The sequence below is a fragment of the Heteronotia binoei genome, chromosome 2 (assembly GCF_032191835.1).
Source record: "Heteronotia binoei isolate CCM8104 ecotype False Entrance Well chromosome 2, APGP_CSIRO_Hbin_v1, whole genome shotgun sequence".
Taxonomy (NCBI): Eukaryota; Metazoa; Chordata; class Lepidosauria; order Squamata; family Gekkonidae; genus Heteronotia; species Heteronotia binoei.
This window is the reverse complement of record NC_083224.1, coordinates 32,025,555-32,044,476: the sequence shown is the minus strand read 5'-3', so window position 1 is coordinate 32,044,476 and position 18,922 is coordinate 32,025,555. Positions and strand designations below refer to the sequence as shown.

General features: G+C 44.9%; 1 protein-coding gene across 2 annotated transcripts in view; it reads left to right on the top strand.

Moving 5' to 3' along the window:
• RTF2 (replication termination factor 2) overlaps window positions 1-17,143 on the top strand; it is an 89,641-nt gene extending 72,498 nt beyond the window's left edge. Inside the window, exons 6-9 of one of the 2 annotated variants that reach the window (XM_060230753.1) lie at window positions 2,999-3,112; window positions 13,550-13,604; window positions 14,649-14,741; window positions 15,970-17,143. In XM_060230753.1, the coding sequence (XP_060086736.1) occupies window positions 2,999-3,112; window positions 13,550-13,604; window positions 14,649-14,741; window positions 15,970-16,157 (450 nt within the window). In that variant the 3' untranslated portion in view covers window positions 16,158-17,143. The remainder of the gene's footprint in view (window positions 1-2,998; window positions 3,113-13,549; window positions 13,605-14,648; window positions 14,742-15,969) is intronic. The other variant, XM_060230755.1, reaches the window with a different exon arrangement.
• Window positions 17,144-18,922: the final 1,779 nt, after the last annotated feature.

The window sequence follows — 18,922 nt, the reverse complement described above, 5'->3', positions numbered from 1 at the left end:
CTCTTAGTTCTAATGATATGATTTCATCCTATGTTTCTTTCTAAAAACTCCTTCTAAAACAAATCAGATTGGGGCATTTTGATCAGAATCTTACAGAATGGATTTCAGGAAGACCAGCCCTCAATAAGACTCTTGTAGAGTAGGAATTGATCACTCCATGGATATTGATTACTACAAAAGAGATTGAGTGTTTAGCCATGCTTGTCTGTTAAAGGGATTGCTTAGCTTGTTTAGGAAGTTTGTTGTTGTTCAGTCAACAGTTGAGTCCGACTCTTTGCAACCCCATGGACAAAGTCATGCCAGGCCCTCCTGTCTTCCACCATCCTCCAAAGTCTGCTCAAATTTGTGTTAGTTATATCAGTAATGCTGTCCAGCCATCTCATCTTTTGCTGTCCCCTTTTTCTTTTGCCTTCTGTCTTTCTCAGCATCAGGGTCTTCTCCAGTGAGTACTCCCTTCTCATTTTTTGGCCGAAGTATTTGAGCTTCAGCATCTGACCTTCCAGGAAACAGTCAGGGTTCATTTCCCTTAGGACTGACTGATTTGATCTTGCAGTCCAAGGGACTCTCAAGATTCTTCTCCAGCAACACAGCTCAAAAGCATCTATTCTTCTGTCACTGTTTTTGTTATTGTCATTTTTTTTAAAATTTGTCATTGGTTTTGTTAGCTGAATAGATCACATTCTCGTATCTGTTGATTTCTTGAATTGTGTGTGTTTTGAATCTTGAAAAGAGTACAGCACTTTCAATAAACTTATTTAACTCAAAGACTTGGTGTGAATAGCTGGGTGTTTGAAAAGCTAGGCTCCCAATGTGGTATTCCAAGCTTTGTATGTATTTTAGTTCCGGTTCTAATTTCTGTTGGTTCTAAGGGAGCTGACAAAACACATATGATAAAATTATGTTGTTAAAAGCCATTATAATGAACAAAAATTAGGCCCAGAGCTAAAATACATACAAAGCTTATACATACTGCATTACCCATGGTTCTAGAGATTCCTACAAGCAATAAATTGTGGTCCAGAAATGCAGCTTTATTCAGCTTTAACAAAGAGTAACAGTGAAAATGTCCCTCATCCACCCAGGTGAGCTTTATAAGAAGAAAGAAAAGTCTACTTCATGAGGCTAGCAGTCTGTCCAGGAAACCAGGCTGGAGTGCAGTGTTTTTCTACAGCTTGTACACCGCTTAGAAGTTTGTCCTCTCCCTTGCGAGGCCTTTTCACTCCCCTTCTGTCTTCTGTGCTTGAAGTTGTTCTCCCTCTGCCTTCGGAAGCCACCGTCTTCCAAAGCTGCCACTGAATCTGGCACTGAAGCCATCACCGAAGCCGTCACTGCCCTCTCTCCACAGTTGCCTGCTGCTTATCTACACAGCTCTCCCATCCCAGGTGTTCTTCATTTACAATGCTGTGTAGGATTTAACCCCCTGCTGTCCTGGATTCTGCAGACTCATGGAGAAGGCTGTATGACTCACCACTTATCAAATTTCCGCTACACATACATACAAAGCAGGAGTCCAGCTTATTAACAGCCCTTCTACTAAAGAGTTGATGTAAGCAAACCGTAAAGGTTCCATGGGGCCAATCGCAGCATAATCCCTAAAACTGGTACATAATTAAAGATTCCATTACTAGGGACAGGAACAGGCTTTGAAAATCCTTCCTTGCCCTCCCTGCTTGTTCCCCTCATGATTACAGCAACTCTGATTAGAGAGCAAATAGTGGGCAGAGGGGGGGGGACTGCAGTGTATATACATTATACAGATTTAGGAAAAAAAATACATGTATTTGTCTTGCAAAATTATGTTTCTGCTATTTAGGTGGCTTTACAGGACTCTGAAATCCAATTGCCAATTTCCCAAAATCCTAGGAATCCCCATAGGAAGGTTCATACACTGTTATCATTCTGTCCAATGGAGTTGTTCAGGATGGGGATCTTTTGCAATGGAATTTTGTGTCCCTTTAATGCCTGTGGACTTTTCCTAGGTGGTTTTCAATTGTCTGTGCAACAATATATTGCTGACTGCCAGAAAGAAATAAAATAAGCCCGAGAGCAAGTTTGTTTTAATTAGACCTAAGTATACATTTATTCAGTTTGCAAACTTTTCTCTTTGGAGGCTTCAAACATTAATTCTAAGACTTCCCCAAAAAAGTTAGTTGTGACTAGCTGCTGTTCCATTCTTTTCAATATGACTTGAGTGCTATTGTGTTTGGAATGTACTGCTTATAAATATCTTACATACCAGCATGTGAGGAAAAAAAAAGAATAATTTAATAACTGAACAAGTTGTGGTTTATTGGGTTAAATAGATAACAAGAAGAAGGATATTGGATCTCTACCCCACCCTTCACTCTGAATCTTAAGAGTCTTAGAGCAGCTCACAATCTCCTTTACCTTCCTCCCCCACAACAGACACCCTGTGAGGTGGGTGGGGCTGAGAGAGCTCTCCCAGAAGCTGCCCTTTCAAGGATAGACTCTGTGAGAGCTATGGGTAACCCAAGGCCATTTCAGCAGCTGCAAGTGGAGGAGTGGGGAATCAAATCCAGTTTTCCCAGATGAGAGTCCACGCACTTAACCACTACACCAAATTCTAGTGGGCTGTGAGGAATGATGGTGGAAGGATCAATCTGGAACTCTCTCCCCCAGGATTTCCCCTTCAGGATTCTCTAAACTTCCAAAGGTTTGAGTAGGCTGATTTCACCTCCCATCTTTTTATCCTTTAACTGACCCTCAGCAGCTCTCACCATTCCATCTTTTTTGGAGCAGGCCAGATAGTTTGGATTCATTTGGTTACATTTCAAAGATTCAGCTTATCTGGAAAGTCCAGCCAAGTGTGTAGAAGCCCCCAGTTCATCTGTGGATGGATCATCCACACAGGGGGCCAGACAACTTCCTGTTAGAAGCAGTAATCTACATTCATATTCTTTTTTTAAAAAAGAGCATAAAGTATGAAGTTGTCTGAGGCCACGCAAACATGCTTTGTGTATTTTTGTTCTTATTACAGTGTGCTGTTCCTTTTCAAGAAGATGACGTGATTGTTCTTAATGGCACAAAAGAAGACGTAGAAGTGCTGAAGAAAAGAATGGAAGACAGAAGGTTGAAGAGCAAATTGGGAAAGGTATGTTGCCTGTGGCATATAAACAGGGCTTTTTTGTAGCAGGAAAGCCTTTGCATATTAGGCCACACAACCCTGTTGTAGCCAATCTTCCTAAAGCTTACTAGGGTTGTTAGTACAGGGCCTATTGTAAGCTACAGGAGGATTGGCTATATCAGGGGTGTGTGGTCTGTTTAACATCTTTATAAATAATTTGGATGGATGAATAGGGCAAATGCTTACTAAATTTGCAAATGATACTAAATTGGGTAGGGTAGCATTATACAGTAGAAGGCAAAGTCAGGAGGATACAGGATGAGCTTGACAGACTGGAAAACGGGCTAAAACAAATAAAATGAATTTTAACAGGGATAAGTTAGGAAAGCTAAAGCTCAGTATGAGTTTAGGCTAGGGAGAGATGCTAAAAACAACAAAAAGGATTTTCAAGAAAGGGGGAAAGAAGGATCCAAGTAACTACCAACCTTTCAGCTTGACATCTATGCCTGGAAAAATTTGAGAACAAATAATCAAACAATCAGTCCTTGAGCATTCAGGAAGGACGGCTGTGATTACTAAGAGCCAGAACAAGTCATGTCAGACTAACCTTCTCTCTGGCTCCCCACTCCCACTCTCAGGCTAAAACGAGATCTTAACCACATTCATATGTGCAGGAGTCTGTTGGATCGATAACTGGCAAAACCTTGCACTGAGGACCACAACAGGGATGACATGCATACGAGCAGTCATTGGTTTTCCCCATTTGCGGGTTGACACCTGCAGAAGCCTCTGCTCTGCTGAGTGAAACTCTGTTGTTGGTGTTGATGGCTGCGGTGCCAGTGCCTCTAAAGAGCAGCAACCAACTCTGCCCCTACCACTGTGGCTCAGATTCTTATTCTTCCTTACTGCTTTCACAACCAGAGTTATGGACAGCAAGCTTTTGTCTCGCAAAAGGAGAGCCTAGAAGTTTATTTTAGTCGATTTATAGTCAGTTACCTCTATGAAGATGGAGGCTCAGATAGCCGTCCCTAAAGGCCGTCCCTAAAGATGGAGGCTCAGATAGCAACCACTGCCAAGTCCGCGTTTTTTCATCTTAGACGGGCAAGGCAGTTGGCCCCCTTCCTGGACCGCGACGACCTAGCAACAGTGATCCATGCCACGGTCACCTCGAGGTTGGATTACTGCAATGCCCTCTACATGGGGCTGCTCCTGTGCCGGACCCGGAAATTGCAGCTGGTGCAGAATGCCGCGGCCCGGCTGTTATTGGGCCTCCCAAGGTGGGGGCACATTCGGCCGGGCCTTCGGGCTCTGCACTGGCTTCCAATAATATACCAAGTCCGGTACAAGGTGCTGGTCATTACCTTTAAAGCCCTATATGGCCTGGGACCTGCCTACCTGAAGGACCGTCTCTCCCCACACGTTCCCCAGAGAGTACTGAGGTCTGGGATGCAAAACCTTCTCACCATCCCCGGGCCCAAAGAAGTCCGTCTCAAGACAACCAGAGACGGGGCCTTTTCTACAATGGCCCCCACATGGTGGAACCAGCTGCCAGAAGAGGTGAGGGCCCTGCGGGATCTTACTCAGTTCCGCAGGGCCTGTAAGACAAGCCTCTTCCGGTTAGCCTACGCCTGACTAGATAAATGTAGCTTATCAGACTTCAGTGAAATATACCGTATAGTTTTAATGTTAAGATTTTAAGGTTTTTAGGTTTTTAAACGCTCCGACTTTTTAAAATGTAATAACTTTGCACTCTGTTTATTGTTTTATCGTTTGTTGTGAGCCGCCCTGAGCCATTTTATGGGAAGGGCGGGATATAAGTCATAGAATGAATGAATGAATGAATGAATGAATGAATGAATGAATGAATGAATAAATAAGAAAGTTGTCATGTCACTGGACGACAGCTGCCAGAAATTTCGCCACACACAAAGTTGTTTTGTTTATCTTTATTTCTTAGTAACCAGGACTATTTCACTTCTAAAGAGACCAAAGCCCTGATTAAATAATGGGGAGATCAGTTCAGCTCTTAGGTTTGAGAATTCGGGACAGTAAAAAAAAAAAATGACCCACAGAATTGATTTTGTTATTGCCGCAATTACAGAGTCTATCTGAATATGGAATTCTGTTAAGTCTTCCCAACAACACTACTGAAGGTAGGGCAGCCCCTTGCCTCCGATGGAACCAGCTCTGTCCAGCACAGTCCTAATTCCCACCCCCTGACTTCTTCTCTTCCCACATTTGGGCCAGGAAAGGCTACCACTGGCTGTTTCCAGCTATTCCTAGCAGTCAAGATGGGTAAAAATGTATTAACAGAAATGCAAAGCAATTCAAGCTGGGTCCAAGCTGTGTAATAGCGTGGGGCAGAAGGATCATTTGCAGGGATGCTGATGCCTGTCTTCAGGTCTCGACCTGGCCCATATGCAGTCCAGACTGGATAGCTAGAAGCCCACGAACTCAGCCTCCTCCCCCTTTCTGAAGTACATAAGTACTGAGCTGCAGGATCTGACCAAGGGCTATCTAGTCCAGCCCTCTGTGGTGGCTTGCCAGATGTGTTTGAAGCCAGGTGTGTTTTCATCCTTGCTCCAAGCATCACCTTGTCATGGCGTAAAGCCATTCAGCTTAAGCCCAGCAACTACATTCTGGTCCGACAGAAGAACTTGCAGCTCTTCAAAAGGAAGGAAGTTGACGCTGTCTGGTTTTTCCAGACCAGAAACGTCTCTCTTCCTGCTCTTGTCCCTAACCCAGTCATCTAAGCAGGCTTTTTGTAATAATAACTGTTGCGGTATTACAGTTACTGTGACACGCTTTTGCTTAACACTTTTGGGTTTTGTTTTGTTTTTTTAAAAAATTCTGCGGAGTGTGAGTTTTCTTCTGTAAAGATCCTCTTTCAGATTTGAATTTGGGTTCCTGTTTGAAACCTCACTTAGAAAATGGAGCTGCAGACAAGCGTGGGTTTCTGGCAGCAGCATTCATTGTTCTGGTACTAAAGTAAACCAGTGTTTCCACGTGGGTGGCCAGGTGCCCCCCAGGCATACTCTGCTGCTGGGCTCCTTTGGGGTGGGAGTTTAGTAGTTTAGCTCACTGCAGTAGTTTAGCTCAACCAGTTTAGCTCACTGCACTGGTTGCATCTTCTCCTATTTGAGGGGAAAGCCACTTGGGGAGAGGCAATGTCTGTTGCTACCCCCAAGAAGATTTGGGTGCCTCCCTGGAGATGGAGATGACCCAGCAGCAGCATCACTCACCTGTCCTGGAGGTAATAAGGTACCAGTCTAGCAGGGCTGAATGAAGTTCCTGGGCTTGCTGCTTCTCTGGGTCCACACCGAGAGTGGGGAGAGGTTTGTTGCCTGCCCCCATTGAGCAGCAAAAACATGGATGGGCGCAGTATCGCCCTCCCACTTGGAGGGTCAACAAGTTAGACAGGCCCGCTGATCCTGAAACAGGTTGCTGGACTAGATGGATCACTGGTCTGAAGCAGCAGAGCTTTTCTTAAGCACACAAGAAGCTGCTCTGTACTGATGTGGACTCTTGGTCCATCAAGGACGATATTATCTACTCAGGCTTGCAGCAGCTCTCCATCATGTCGGGTGGAATGTCTTCACATCACCTACTCCTTGATCCTTAACTGGGCATGGCAGGGATTGAACCAAGGACCTTCTGCATGCCAAGCAGGTGCTCTGCTACTGAGCCACAGCCCTTCCCCTTATCCTTTTGAAGCTTTTAGACACAAAGCACATCCTTGACTTTTATCGACTGTAATTCTGACTGCTACGCTTTCTGTTCTGTAGGAGCCAGTTTGCTGTAGTGGTTAAGTGTGCAGACTCTTTTCTGGGAGAACCGAGTTCGATTCCCCACTCCTCCACTTGCACCTGCTGGAATGGCCTTGGGTCAGCCATAGCTCTGGCAGAGGTTGTCCTTGAAAGGACAGCTGTTGTGAGAGCCCTCTCAGCCCCACCCACTTCACAGGATGTCTGTTGTGGGGAAGGAAGGTAAAGGAGATTGTAGGCCGCTCTCTGTCCTTGAAAGGGCAGCTGCTGTGAGAGCTCTCTCAGCCTCACCCACCTCACAGGGTGTCTGTCGTGGGGGAGGAGGGTAAAGGAGATTGTAGGCCGCTCTCTGTCCTTGAAAGGGCAGCTTCTGTGAGAGCCCTCTCCAGCCCCACCCACCTCACAGGGTGTCTGTTGTGGGGGAAGGAAGGTAAAGGAGATTGTAGGCCGCTCTCTGTCCTTGAAAGGGCAGCTGCTGTGAGAGCTCTCTCAGCCTCACCCACCTCACAGGGTGTCTGTCGTGGGGGAGGAGGGTAAAGGAGATTGTAGGCCGCTCTCTGTCCTTGAAAGGGCAGCTTCTGTGAGAGCCCTCTCAGCCCCACCCACTTCACAGGATGTCTGTTGTGGGGAAGGAAGATAAAGGAGATTGTGAGTCGCTCTGAGACTCTGAAATTCGGAGTGGAGGGCGGGATATAATTCCAATATAATAATAATATTAATAATAGATTTTATTTATATCCCGCCCTCCCCGCCTAGGCGGCTCAGGGCGGCTAACAACATTCCATACATTAACATAAATAAATAAAACTTTAAATTTAACAATTAAAAAATTAAACATATAAAAACCAGTTAATTGAGTTAAAATACATAATTTAAGTTACATTAAATGTATCTGGCAGCAATAAACTGTTCTGGCGCTGACTCTGCCAGTTTAGATAGTTCCATGGTAATATTATAGATGGCGGTTCTTTTATTCCTAGCAACTCAGCAGTCGATATCAGTATAGGCTTGTCTGAAAAGGGCGGTCTTGCAGGCCCTGCGGAACTGGTCGAGGTTTCGCAGGGCCCGCACTTCCTCCGGAAGCTGGTTCCACAGTGCAGGAGCCGCAACTGAAAAGGCCCGTGCTCTGGTGTTTTGGAGTTTGACCTCTCTCGGCCCAGGGATGGTCATTTTATTTTTACCCACTGACCTCAGTGCCCTCTGGGGTTCATATGGGGAGAGACGGTCCCTTAGGTAGGCTGGTTCTCGGCCATATAGGGCTTTAAAGGTAATAACCAACACTTTGTACTGGACTCGGTAGGTGATTGGCAGCCAGTGCAGTCCGCGCAGGAAGACAGGTCTCATCATCATCATCATCATCATAACTCAATTCTTTTTACTTTGTATTCTGTCAGCTGTTTCTGATGTTATCATTTTCCTATTTCCTCCATTTTGCACCTGAGTCCTTCCAAACCTTGCAAAGGTGTGTATCTTGGACCATTTTTGGTTTCCCAAGACGTGCTTTCAGAATGCTGTGTAACATCAGAAGCAGCCATCTGATTCCTAGAAGCAGTAGAAATGTCCAATTCTCAATAAGCACATAATGTCCTTCTCGCTCTGTTGTTTTCCTGATGAGACCTGTCTTCCCCGCCCTTACTAGCTAGTCTTCTCAATCCTTTGCTGCCATCTGCTGGAAGAAACAGAGACAAATATTTGGCTTGTAATTTCTTGCCCTTCTGCTCAGCACAGTTTAATGCCTTGGTCTCGGAAGTTTCCAAGAAGAAGAGCCATAGGCTACAGGAGGGCTACTTAAACTAATGGAAGAATAAAGTCTTTGATTATTAAAATTTGGGTCCAGTGACACCTTTAAGACCAACAAAATTTACTGCTGGTTATATGCTTTCATGTACATGCACACTTCACCAGATACACTTCATCAGATCTTTGATTATTGTATTTGTAGGGTACATGCCACCCTGCATTACATATTACATTACATAGCATCTTTGAGAAATGTGCAATCCAGGAAAGGCTGCCACTGGCTGTTTCCAGTGCTCCCTCTAAGCTATGGAGTCCTGTGAGCAAAAATTCTACTTTGTGAGCTACTGGCATTTAAAGTTGTGAGCTGCTGCATGAATCAGTGTGCTCTGGGGCCATTTCCCTGAGCGAAGACAAAAATGTGTGAGCTGGAGGCTAAAAAACTGTGAGCTAGCTCACACTAACTCGGATTAGAGGGAACACTGGTCTCAGCCTTTTTTGAAGTGGGGCACCTTCTGCCTTTAGTATCCTCTTGTAAAATAATAACTAATTTTCACTCTAGCCTGAGGTATCTGCCTCCAGTCCTTTCTGTGATTTTTCCCAGTGACACAGGAATGAAAGGACAAATCTCCTGGCCTCCCAGGGAGTTGACAAGAAAAGTCAGCCCTGTGGGGTAGGACTACAATCTGAGTTTCTCAAAACTAAAATGTTATCCAGTAGGCGGTCAAGGTCCAAGGCTTCTGGACTTAGATTTTGAGGCTAAAGGAGGCAAAAATCCACCACAAGATAAAACTAAAATTATTTTATTAAAGTGCAAAAATATTTCAAAAAGATAAGACTGCGAGGGAAGAAAAATAACAAACTCTATGCTTATCCAGCTTAGCTGTCATAATAAAACAAAGTTCCAAATTACCAGGTGTAACCTAAAGGCTGTTAGATTAAGCAACAAGGAGGCTTTGGTCTTCAGAGACATCGAGGGGCGAGGCTTAGCCCACTTGGGAGCAGCGATTCAAGATGGCTGCCGAGCAAGGCTGAGCTGAGAAACTACTGGCATTGCTTGTGCCAACTAGTCTCTGAGCTACAGAAGGGCAAAAGCTAACTAGATTTATGGACAGCGATTCTGACAGGTCCATGATCCATGAAGCCAATCAGAATCCAGAGAGGTGACGTCTCAGTCTGTGTTGCTAAGCACATGATTTACAAGAGGGAGAGGGGGAAAAAACTTACTGCAGACATTTCGCCTCCATCCCCAGGTGCAAATCTCAAGGCCTTTGTATTTGTTAATTGGGAGACCAAGGTGAGAGTAGGACTCCTGTCTCTTCCAGATGTAAGCAGTTTGTGCTGCAAAGGTCATGCCAACCGTTTGTCTCTGAATCCCTTCAGGAGAGAATTCACAGGCTTTTTAGATGGACAGGACTTTCCTTTACAAACATGATCTAGGAAGACTGCCACTTCTATTGGATGACATCCATGACTCCCAGGTCAGGCCAAGGCACTGTGGTTGTCCAGAGATCAGCTCACCTGTAAGTCTTTGACAGTGGTTATCATACCAACCACAGGCAGGATTCACTGGGGAAGCCCTGATATCTCACAGGAAGACCTCCTGCGAAATGACATCCAGGCTTCCCAGTAAACCTGCCAGCACACTGGAGTAGGTACGGCAAGCACGACACCTTTATTTGGACATCCCTGTCAGCTCCACTGAGGGTGTGGCTGGGTGTCTGTCTCCTTGCGTGTGTTCCTGCAACCCACCTGCAAGCAAGTGGGTCATGACCTGTAGAGAACCAGTGATACAACTGAATGTATTTGTGCTCAGTCAGCTGCCAGCATATGACTTTTCCCCATGTTCCTCTTTTCTTAGCAGTCCCTACTGAACCCTGGAAAGACAACTCCTGTGAGTCAAAGGATCCTCATAGACAAAAAGCCATGCAGCTCAGAGGGTCTTTATGCAGTTGAGCAAAATTGCCTCCTTGTTCCTCTTTGCTTACAGATTTCTGTCTGCAGACAAAGGAGGCGCAGGGGTTTTCTCCTATTTCTCCCACTTCACTGCAGACTCTCCACCCCAGTCTGCATGCAATTTCATCTATGTGGGTCCCAAGCTACTAGACATTATCTTTTGAGGGTCTGAAGGAAGAGCAGGGGTAGAAAGTGGGGCACATCCACAGGCCCAGAATGTGTGTTAAGTGTCATCAAGTTGCTTGGTGGTACCCTATGAATGAATGACCTCCAGAATGTCCTAACGTTAGCAGCCTCAGTTGAGTCTTGCATACTGAAGGCTGTGGCTTCCTTAACTGAGTCAATCCACCTCATGTTGGGTCTTCTTTTCCTTCCGCCATCAGCTTTTCCTAGCATGATTATCTCTTCCAGTGATTCTTCTCACAATGTGGCCAATGTACAATAGCCTCAGTTTAGGCATTTTAGCTTCTAGGGAAAGTTCAGGCTTGATCTAGAATCCACTTGTTTGTCTTTTTGGTGGCCCATTGTATCTATATAAACCCTCCTCCAGCACCACATTTCAAGTGAATCCACTTTCTTCCTCTCAGCTTTCTTCATTGTCTGATGTTTACACCTATACATAGTAACGAGGAGCACTGGGGTATGAATTATCTTGCTCACCAGTTCTTATCCCTACACTTAAGAATCTTTTCTAGCTCTTTTGGGGCTGTCCTTCCCAGTATTGGCCTGCTTATGATTTCTGTGTTACAGTCTCCCCTTTGGTTAACGATGGAGCCAGGGAACAGAAAATCTTCACCAATTTGTTTCTTCATCATCTGTCTTAAAGTTGTATAATTCCCCAGTAGTCATTACTTTTGTCTTGTTGATGTTCAGCTATCATCCTGCTTTTGGCTCTTTCTGCTTTAACCTTCCATCAATAGTCATTTCAAGTCTTGGCCCGATACACCCCCGTATTTGTAGTTGGGTTAGCTATCTCTTCTTTTGGAATACTTGCCCAATCCGTCGGGCGCCTCTTTGCAGTGTAAAGCTTGGGGCCGAAAGGATGGAGGCTATAGAGGAGGTAAGGCACTCCATTAGACCAGTTCGACATTTCAGTTACTCTGTTACCCACACACACTCCTTGAAAAGTCCTACTTTATCCTAGTGTTTGTTTTCACTGGCAACAGTCTGCTTCAATAGACAAGGAGAACCACAGACACTTTTGCCTAATGAAAATGAATGTAATCAACAGATGTTTGGAGGCAGAGTTCTGGTTTTATAGTTATAAAAATTATAGCTCATTAGACTGTCAAAAGACAGACATTTTGGCTAGTGACCATCAGCAATATACAAATAATAATTACAGCAGCCACCACTTCACAACCCAGCGGCAGAACTCATAAACGAAAAGGTTCAACAGTGCCATCCCAGCAGACCTAGCCAGTTGTGACGGCCAGGTGCTTTCTTAGCTCCTCACCCACCCTGTCACACCTTCCAGTAGCTGTGACCGAGCTGATTTTAATCGTGACATGGGTTGGCTTGGGAGTGGTCAGTAAGGCAGTGTTAACAAATAACTGCGCTGGATTACATGCGGCTATTGCAGGGGAAGCCTAGAGAAGGAGAACGGGAATCCGAGGCGATTTCTATTCCTCTCCTCTTCTGATGTGCTTCACACCAACACACAACACAAAAAATCCGCTGGACGTACTGTCGTACTGCAGGAGTACTTTGGTATTTGGGCAAAAACTCTATGGTAGAAGCCATTTTTTAACTATAGAGTTTTTGGCCAAATACCAGAATGTCACCATGACAGTGGCAACATGATAACATCATTCCCAATCCACACTGGAGGTGACATCACCATGGCAGAAACATGGTCTAGGCTTCCCTTCCGCTCCAGGGAAGCCTTCCCCCACCCCTGGCAACCTTATTTGGGGAATATTTATTTGTTTATTTATTTGATTTTTATTCTCTCCTACCCCACGTGTGGGCTCAGGGCTGCTCATATAGCATATAACAATTTTAAGAATTAAACCATAATATGATAAAAGATTAAAGCTCAATTCCGTACATAAATCACAAGATGACAATAATGCTCTCAGAACAATGATGTAATCCTCAGCCCCATCACAAGCAGTGTCCCCTCTAAGAACGAATTCATGTGAGCTAGCTCAGTTTTTTTAGCCTCTGAACATAAGAGAAGCCATGTTGGATCAGGCCAACAGCCCATCAAGTCCAACACTCTGTGTCACACAGTGGCAAAAAATTTTATATACACACATACACTGTGGCTAATAGCCACTGATGGACCTGTGCTCCATATTTTTATCTAAACCCTTCTTGAAGGTGGCTATACTTGTGGCCACCACCACCTCCTGTGGCAGTGAATTCCACATGTTAATCACCCTTTGGGTGAAGAAGTACTTCCTTTTATCCGTTTTAACCTGTCTGCTCAGCAATTTCATCGAATGCCCACGAGTTCTTGTATTGTGAGAAAGGGAGAAAAGTACTTCTTTCTCTACTTTCTCCATCCCATGCATCCCATCTGGCTCACACATCTTTGTCTTAGCTTAGCCTGCTCAGGAAAGATGGCCCCTGAGCACACTAATTTATGCAGTAGCTCACAACTTTAATGCCAGTAGCTCACAAAGTAGAATTGCTCACAAGACTCCACAGCTTAGAGAGAACATTGGTCACAAGTCCCCCAACTTACTTTTTTCCCTAAGGTAACACAGGATACTTAGAGAGAGTAGGTGCACCCTTTGCTCTTAAGGGATGAGTCTTCCTCTTGGGCCTGTTGCTTCCCTGTATCTCACTTCCAGGAAGCCGTCAGTCTGCACCCAGCAGTGTATAGCGGCCTTCCCACCACCTTTTAGCTAAGTACTGTGAAAAGCACAGAGTAGGTGTATGGAACAAAATCCTTTGTATAAAGCAGGATGTAAGATCTTTGTAATTATCAAGTGTATCCCAAGATGCTGTCATTGTTGGAGCCATTAAAATACCCTTATGTTGACCTCTGTTGTTTCAGAAACCCAAGAAATCAAAAGCGGCAGAGACCATTGTGAAATCTGATGTTGTCGAAGGTAAGGTGATTGTCTTGTGGAGCTGTGACAAGGAGCCTCTTTCTCAGTGCATTTTCAGAGGGCAGCCACGCTGGTCTGCTGAAGAAGAGCTAGATTCAAGTCTGGTAGCATTTTAGAGGCCAGCAAGATTTCCGGTGTATAAACTTGCAGGAGTCAAAGCTGCCAGAGTCCATGTATCCCAATCTGAAGGTGGGAGGAGCATTGCAGAGAAATGAACCAGGTTGCAAAAGAACAATGCAAAATTGTAATCAGCTGTATTAGAGAGGGAAAGAAATGCTTCTGAGCAGAAAATTTGCATCTGTAATGAGATACGAATCCTGTGTCCCTATTCCACCCTGGGTGGGAGGGGTCTGGTCTGAATTTGTGAATGAACTAAAGTTTAGCAATTTCACACTGTAATCTTTTCCAGGTGCTGGTTTCCCACCCAGTTTTTCCCAATCCACTTCCTCATTCTAGCTTTTGTCTTAACATTGCTTTTGTCCACGTGAGTCCCATGATCTTGAGCACAGGCTTTGTGGCGATCAGGAGAAAGTCAGTCCCCTCCTCCCTTTTTCAGCAGCACAAAAGCCGGGAGGATCCAACTTTATTCCTTCGAATGCAATCACTGCTGAACCCACCTTCGGTTTAGTCAAAGGGATTCAAGCATCATTCCTCAAAACTGTGCTTCTGTTGTAGGGAAAGTTCATATTCCCTGCAAACAGTCAACAGTATTCCATTGCTTATAAAAAAAGAAATTCCTTCCCCCAAGGTAGCGCAACTATCTTGTGGCCATGCAGAGGTTATAGGAACCTGTTGCCTACTGTCTGTGGTTTCGCGGCATTTAGTGACTTTACTCTCCGTCGCCATGCCTGCTGCTTTAAGTGCCTTTGGGCAGAAAAGCAGGATATCCAGTTAAGTAATAATAGAGGATGTGCGAACGAGAGAAATATAGCTTTGCCATTGATTTTAATGGGATACATCTTGCAGCTTTATCTTTTAATCTCCTGCCACGTACCTCTTCTGTCCTTACATTTCCCCCTTCCCCCCCCCCTCTTCTTTTTAAAGATACACCTGGGCCATCGAATGCAAATACAGGAAAGGATGCCACAAACATTAATTCTGGAGAAAAGAGGAATATTGCCTTCTGCAAGGGCACAGGTTGGTGTATATTTTGCAGCACAGCATCCTTGTTGGGAGCAGTCCTTCGTTTACCACTCGCAGTTGAATAGTTGTTGAAGCTGGCAGAAACCTAGCTTCCAGCCAGGCCTTTTGGCTTAATCTCACCCACCTCTCCTCCTTGCTGCAACCCTTGTCTCACATGGCTTTTGTCCCTGTAGCAAGTCCTAGTACATCACTTATTTGATGTCCCTTTATACTGAGCGTTTCAGCCCACACTGCGTTTATTAGATGTCTCTTCGTATGAACTATTATTTATTTATAGTCTACTTTTCTCCCTTTTTGGTGGCCAAAGAAGACCCTGTCCTCCTTTTTTCACCAAGGGAAAAACCTGATTGGATCCTGTCCGTAACACACCGCATTCCTTAGCCAAGGTTAAAGGATCAGAATGAGCCAGCGGATTACAGCTGCCACCACTCTTGAGCATCTCCTGCTGGCTTTAGCCATGACAGACTTGACACCAGCCATAACAGTAGGTGACACTAAGCAGAGATAAGCAGGGTCCTATTTTTAAGCAAGAGTTTGAAGCTGGTCAGCTGACTTGGAAAGTTTCTTTGGAGATCATTAACCTCATAGCTCCCTTGTTCCAGAAACCGTTCATATTTCCACAGGGTTCTCGCTGTTGTTGGGAAATGTCCATGCTTAATATGCACAAAAATTGAAATGTCAAAAGATTCATCTTAGTTCAACTTTGAAGAAGATACTGGATTTATATCCCGCCCTATACTCTGAATCCCAGAGTGATCACAATCTCCTTTACATCCCCCCCCACACACACACACAACAGACACCTTGTGAGGTAGGTGGGGCTGGGAGAGCTCTTACTGCAGCTACCCTTTCAAGGACAACTCCTAACAAGAGCTATGGATGACCCAAGGCCATTCCAGCAGCTGCAAGTGGAGGAGTAGGGAATCAAACCCGGTTCTCCCAGATAAGAGTCCACTATACCAAACTGGCTCTTTGGTGTCCATTTGGTTCTTGTACGTTTAAATTATTTATGATGGTTGTATTTTTTTTACTTTAAAAATTCTGCTATTACTTACGTTAAAATTGTAACAGCCTTTGCAATGTGAAGCTATCTTAGTGCCTGTCAAAATCAACCCTAAAATGTAGTCTTATATTTCTCATCTGTCTACATATGCGTGCAGTTTTAAGGGTGCAGTTTGGCCACTGATCCACATTATTTGACTTTGTTGTTGTTTTCTTGCAGCAGTCGAGGGAAGCACATTGTCTTCCTCTGGAAAAGACAGCAAAATTGCATCTGGGCCCCTCAAGCGACCTGCTACAAATGAGGAGAAATCAGAAGCATACAAGTCTATTTTTACTTCCCACAGCTCTGCCAAACGCTCCAAGGAACAGTCTTCCAATTGGATTACTCACACAGCTTACTATTTCTGAAGCAACTGAGTTGTATGATTCCTAGCAAGTCCTGCTTTCCCTCTGAAAAGGAAGGTCTTTGTAATGTGGTTTCACACAGCTTGACCAGGGAACTGTAAATTCAAAAGTAGGTGAAATAGATAAGAAAAAAATAAACCATTATACAGATCGGCTTTGTTTGTTGCAGAGGAGGTGGTTTGAAGTACCAGTTTTTAAGATCACTGCCTGTTCCCGTTTCTCACAACTGGTGTTTTTATTCAATGATTCTTCTTGTTCCTGCTTCATTTTCATAATTGAGATGTGTATCATAAATGTAAAGAAACAGAAGACAGGATTCCAGCATCTAGGTCGTGTGACCACCACCCAATATCTGTCAAGCCAGCTGTCTTTGATATCAGCCCTATTTGTAGGGCTTTTTTTGTAGCAGGAACTCCTTTGCATATTAGGCCACACACCCCAGATGTAGCCAATCCTCCAAGATCTTACAGGACTCTTAGGACAGGGCCCCAGGAGGATTGGCTACATTTGGGGGGGAGGGGCTGTGGCAAAGGAGTTCCTGCTACAAAAAAAAGCCCTGCCTATTTGGGTAGGAAATTATAGGCTGGAGATCCAGACAAGTAAGGCAGGAGTCCACCATCATACAGACACTCTTCTTGCCCAGTTTTTCTTCAGACTTGATGTAGATGAGGCAAGATGCAATCTGAGAAGGTTCCAACAAACAGGACATTTTACTGCTTCCTAGAAGACGACTTTAATGAGCCCTACTTTCCCCCCATCAGCAATACTCCATTGTTCACGGGATATGAGCTGTTTTGTAGCCAGGTGATAAAGCGGCATTGCAGGCTCTGTACTGGCTGTTCCACTAGTAACAGGTTTATCTCCTCCCAGTTTTTCAGGTGCAGGGTGTTACTGAAAGTTCCATTTCCATTCTTGTCTCTGTCTTTTGCAACTTCCTGATGTCTTTCTCCTTACAAATAAAACACAGTATAATACCATGTTTTCCTAAACTGTGTTGTGCTTAATTGATCCTCCAAAGACCAATGGTACATTGTCACTGCAGTGATTATAATCTCTATGCAATTTTCATTTGCACTGTCTGCATCTGCTGGTTTATTTTCCTGTGTGTCTCATGCTGACCTTCCCTATCCACTGCACCATGCTGAGGCACATATGTAAGAACATAAGAGAAGCCATGTTGGATCAGGCCAATGGCCCATTCAGTCCAACCTGTCCAGTCCATCCAATGCACTCTGTTACACAGTGGCCAAAAAACCCAAGTGTCATCAGGAGGTCCAGCAGTGGGGCCAGGACACAAGAAGCCTTCCCACTGTGCCCCCCCCCCCACAAGCACCAAGAATACAGAGCATCACTGCCCCAGACAGTTCCAACAATACGCTGTGACTAATAGCCACAGATGGACCTGCTCCATATGCTTATCCAATGTAAATGCTGTCCAGTTGCAACCAATGCTCCTTCTAAACTGTGGAGTCTTGTGAGCAAAAATTCTACTTTATGAGTTACTGGCATTATGTGAACAAGCTATTTGACTACTGCATAAATTAGCGCACTCTGAGGCCATCCTTCCTGAGCTAAGACAAAAATGTGTGAGCTGGAGGCTAAAAAAACTGTGAGCCAGCTCACAACAACTCAGCTTAGAGAGAACGCTGGTTGCAACCAACTTACGGCGGCCCTAGTAGGCTGCTTTCATGGCAGGTGAGAAGCAGAGGTGGTTTGCGGTCGCCTTCCTCTGCAGAGCCTTCCTTGGTGGTCTCCCATCCGCTTACCAGCCCTGCTTAGCTTCTGAGATCTGACTAGATCAGGCTATGCCATGTTGTCTTCCACCTAAGGTGAAGTAATTGCACTCTTTTCAAGGCCTTTTCTTGAGTTTGGCTTGAACCCTCTCCGATCCCTGTCCGCCTTCCAACCATGGAGCGCGTCCCATTTTGCTGCGTCTCTCGCCCAGCCTCAAATGACTGACCCTTCCCACGCTGCCCTGCTTTTGTTTTCTATGCAGTTTGCTCTTTGTTCCTGGCATTCAGGAGTGGAGCGTTGTCAGTTGCATGGGAGCGGTGCAGTAGGCTACCTGCTGTAGTTGTGGAAAGTGACATCGTTGCATCCAATTCGTGGCAAACTTGTGGGGTTTTCAAGGCAAGAGGTGTTCAGAGATAGTTTGCCATTGCCTGTGTAGCAACCCTGGACTTCCTTGGTGGTCTCCCACCCAAGTACTAGCCGGGGCTGACCCTGCTGAGGTTCTGAGATCTGATTAGATGAAGCTAGCCTGGGCCACCCAGGTCAGGGCCTGAAGTGCTGTCCCTCTTAGCGGTTTGGGCAAAAACAAAGTCTCCCGTGCATGCCTGTTGCCGGCTGTAGGGGTTTCATCTTGGATTTTAAAAACAGACCTCGATTCAAATCCTTGCTCAGCCTTCAACCCCACTGGGCAGAGGTGATGGTCTAATCACTGTCTCTCAGCATAACGTTCTTCTCACTGTTGTCATGCAGATAAAACAAGGGAAGTAAACGTTTCTTAGGAGGAGGATGGGGTAGAGGTGAGTGGTTTTCAAATGTTTTGAATTAGATCCTGCTTCTAAACTTATTCAAGCTTTTCAGTGCCCGCTTGCCAAGTAAGCTACTTTTTCTACCTCCCCAACATAAAAGGCAAAAATAATCAGTTAATATTGAGGAAGTTTAAAAACAATTGCATGGCTAACGTATACAAATATATATATTCTTACTGTTATTGAGCAACAGGACAATAATAGGCAGGGTGGTACGGTGTCAGACTAAGA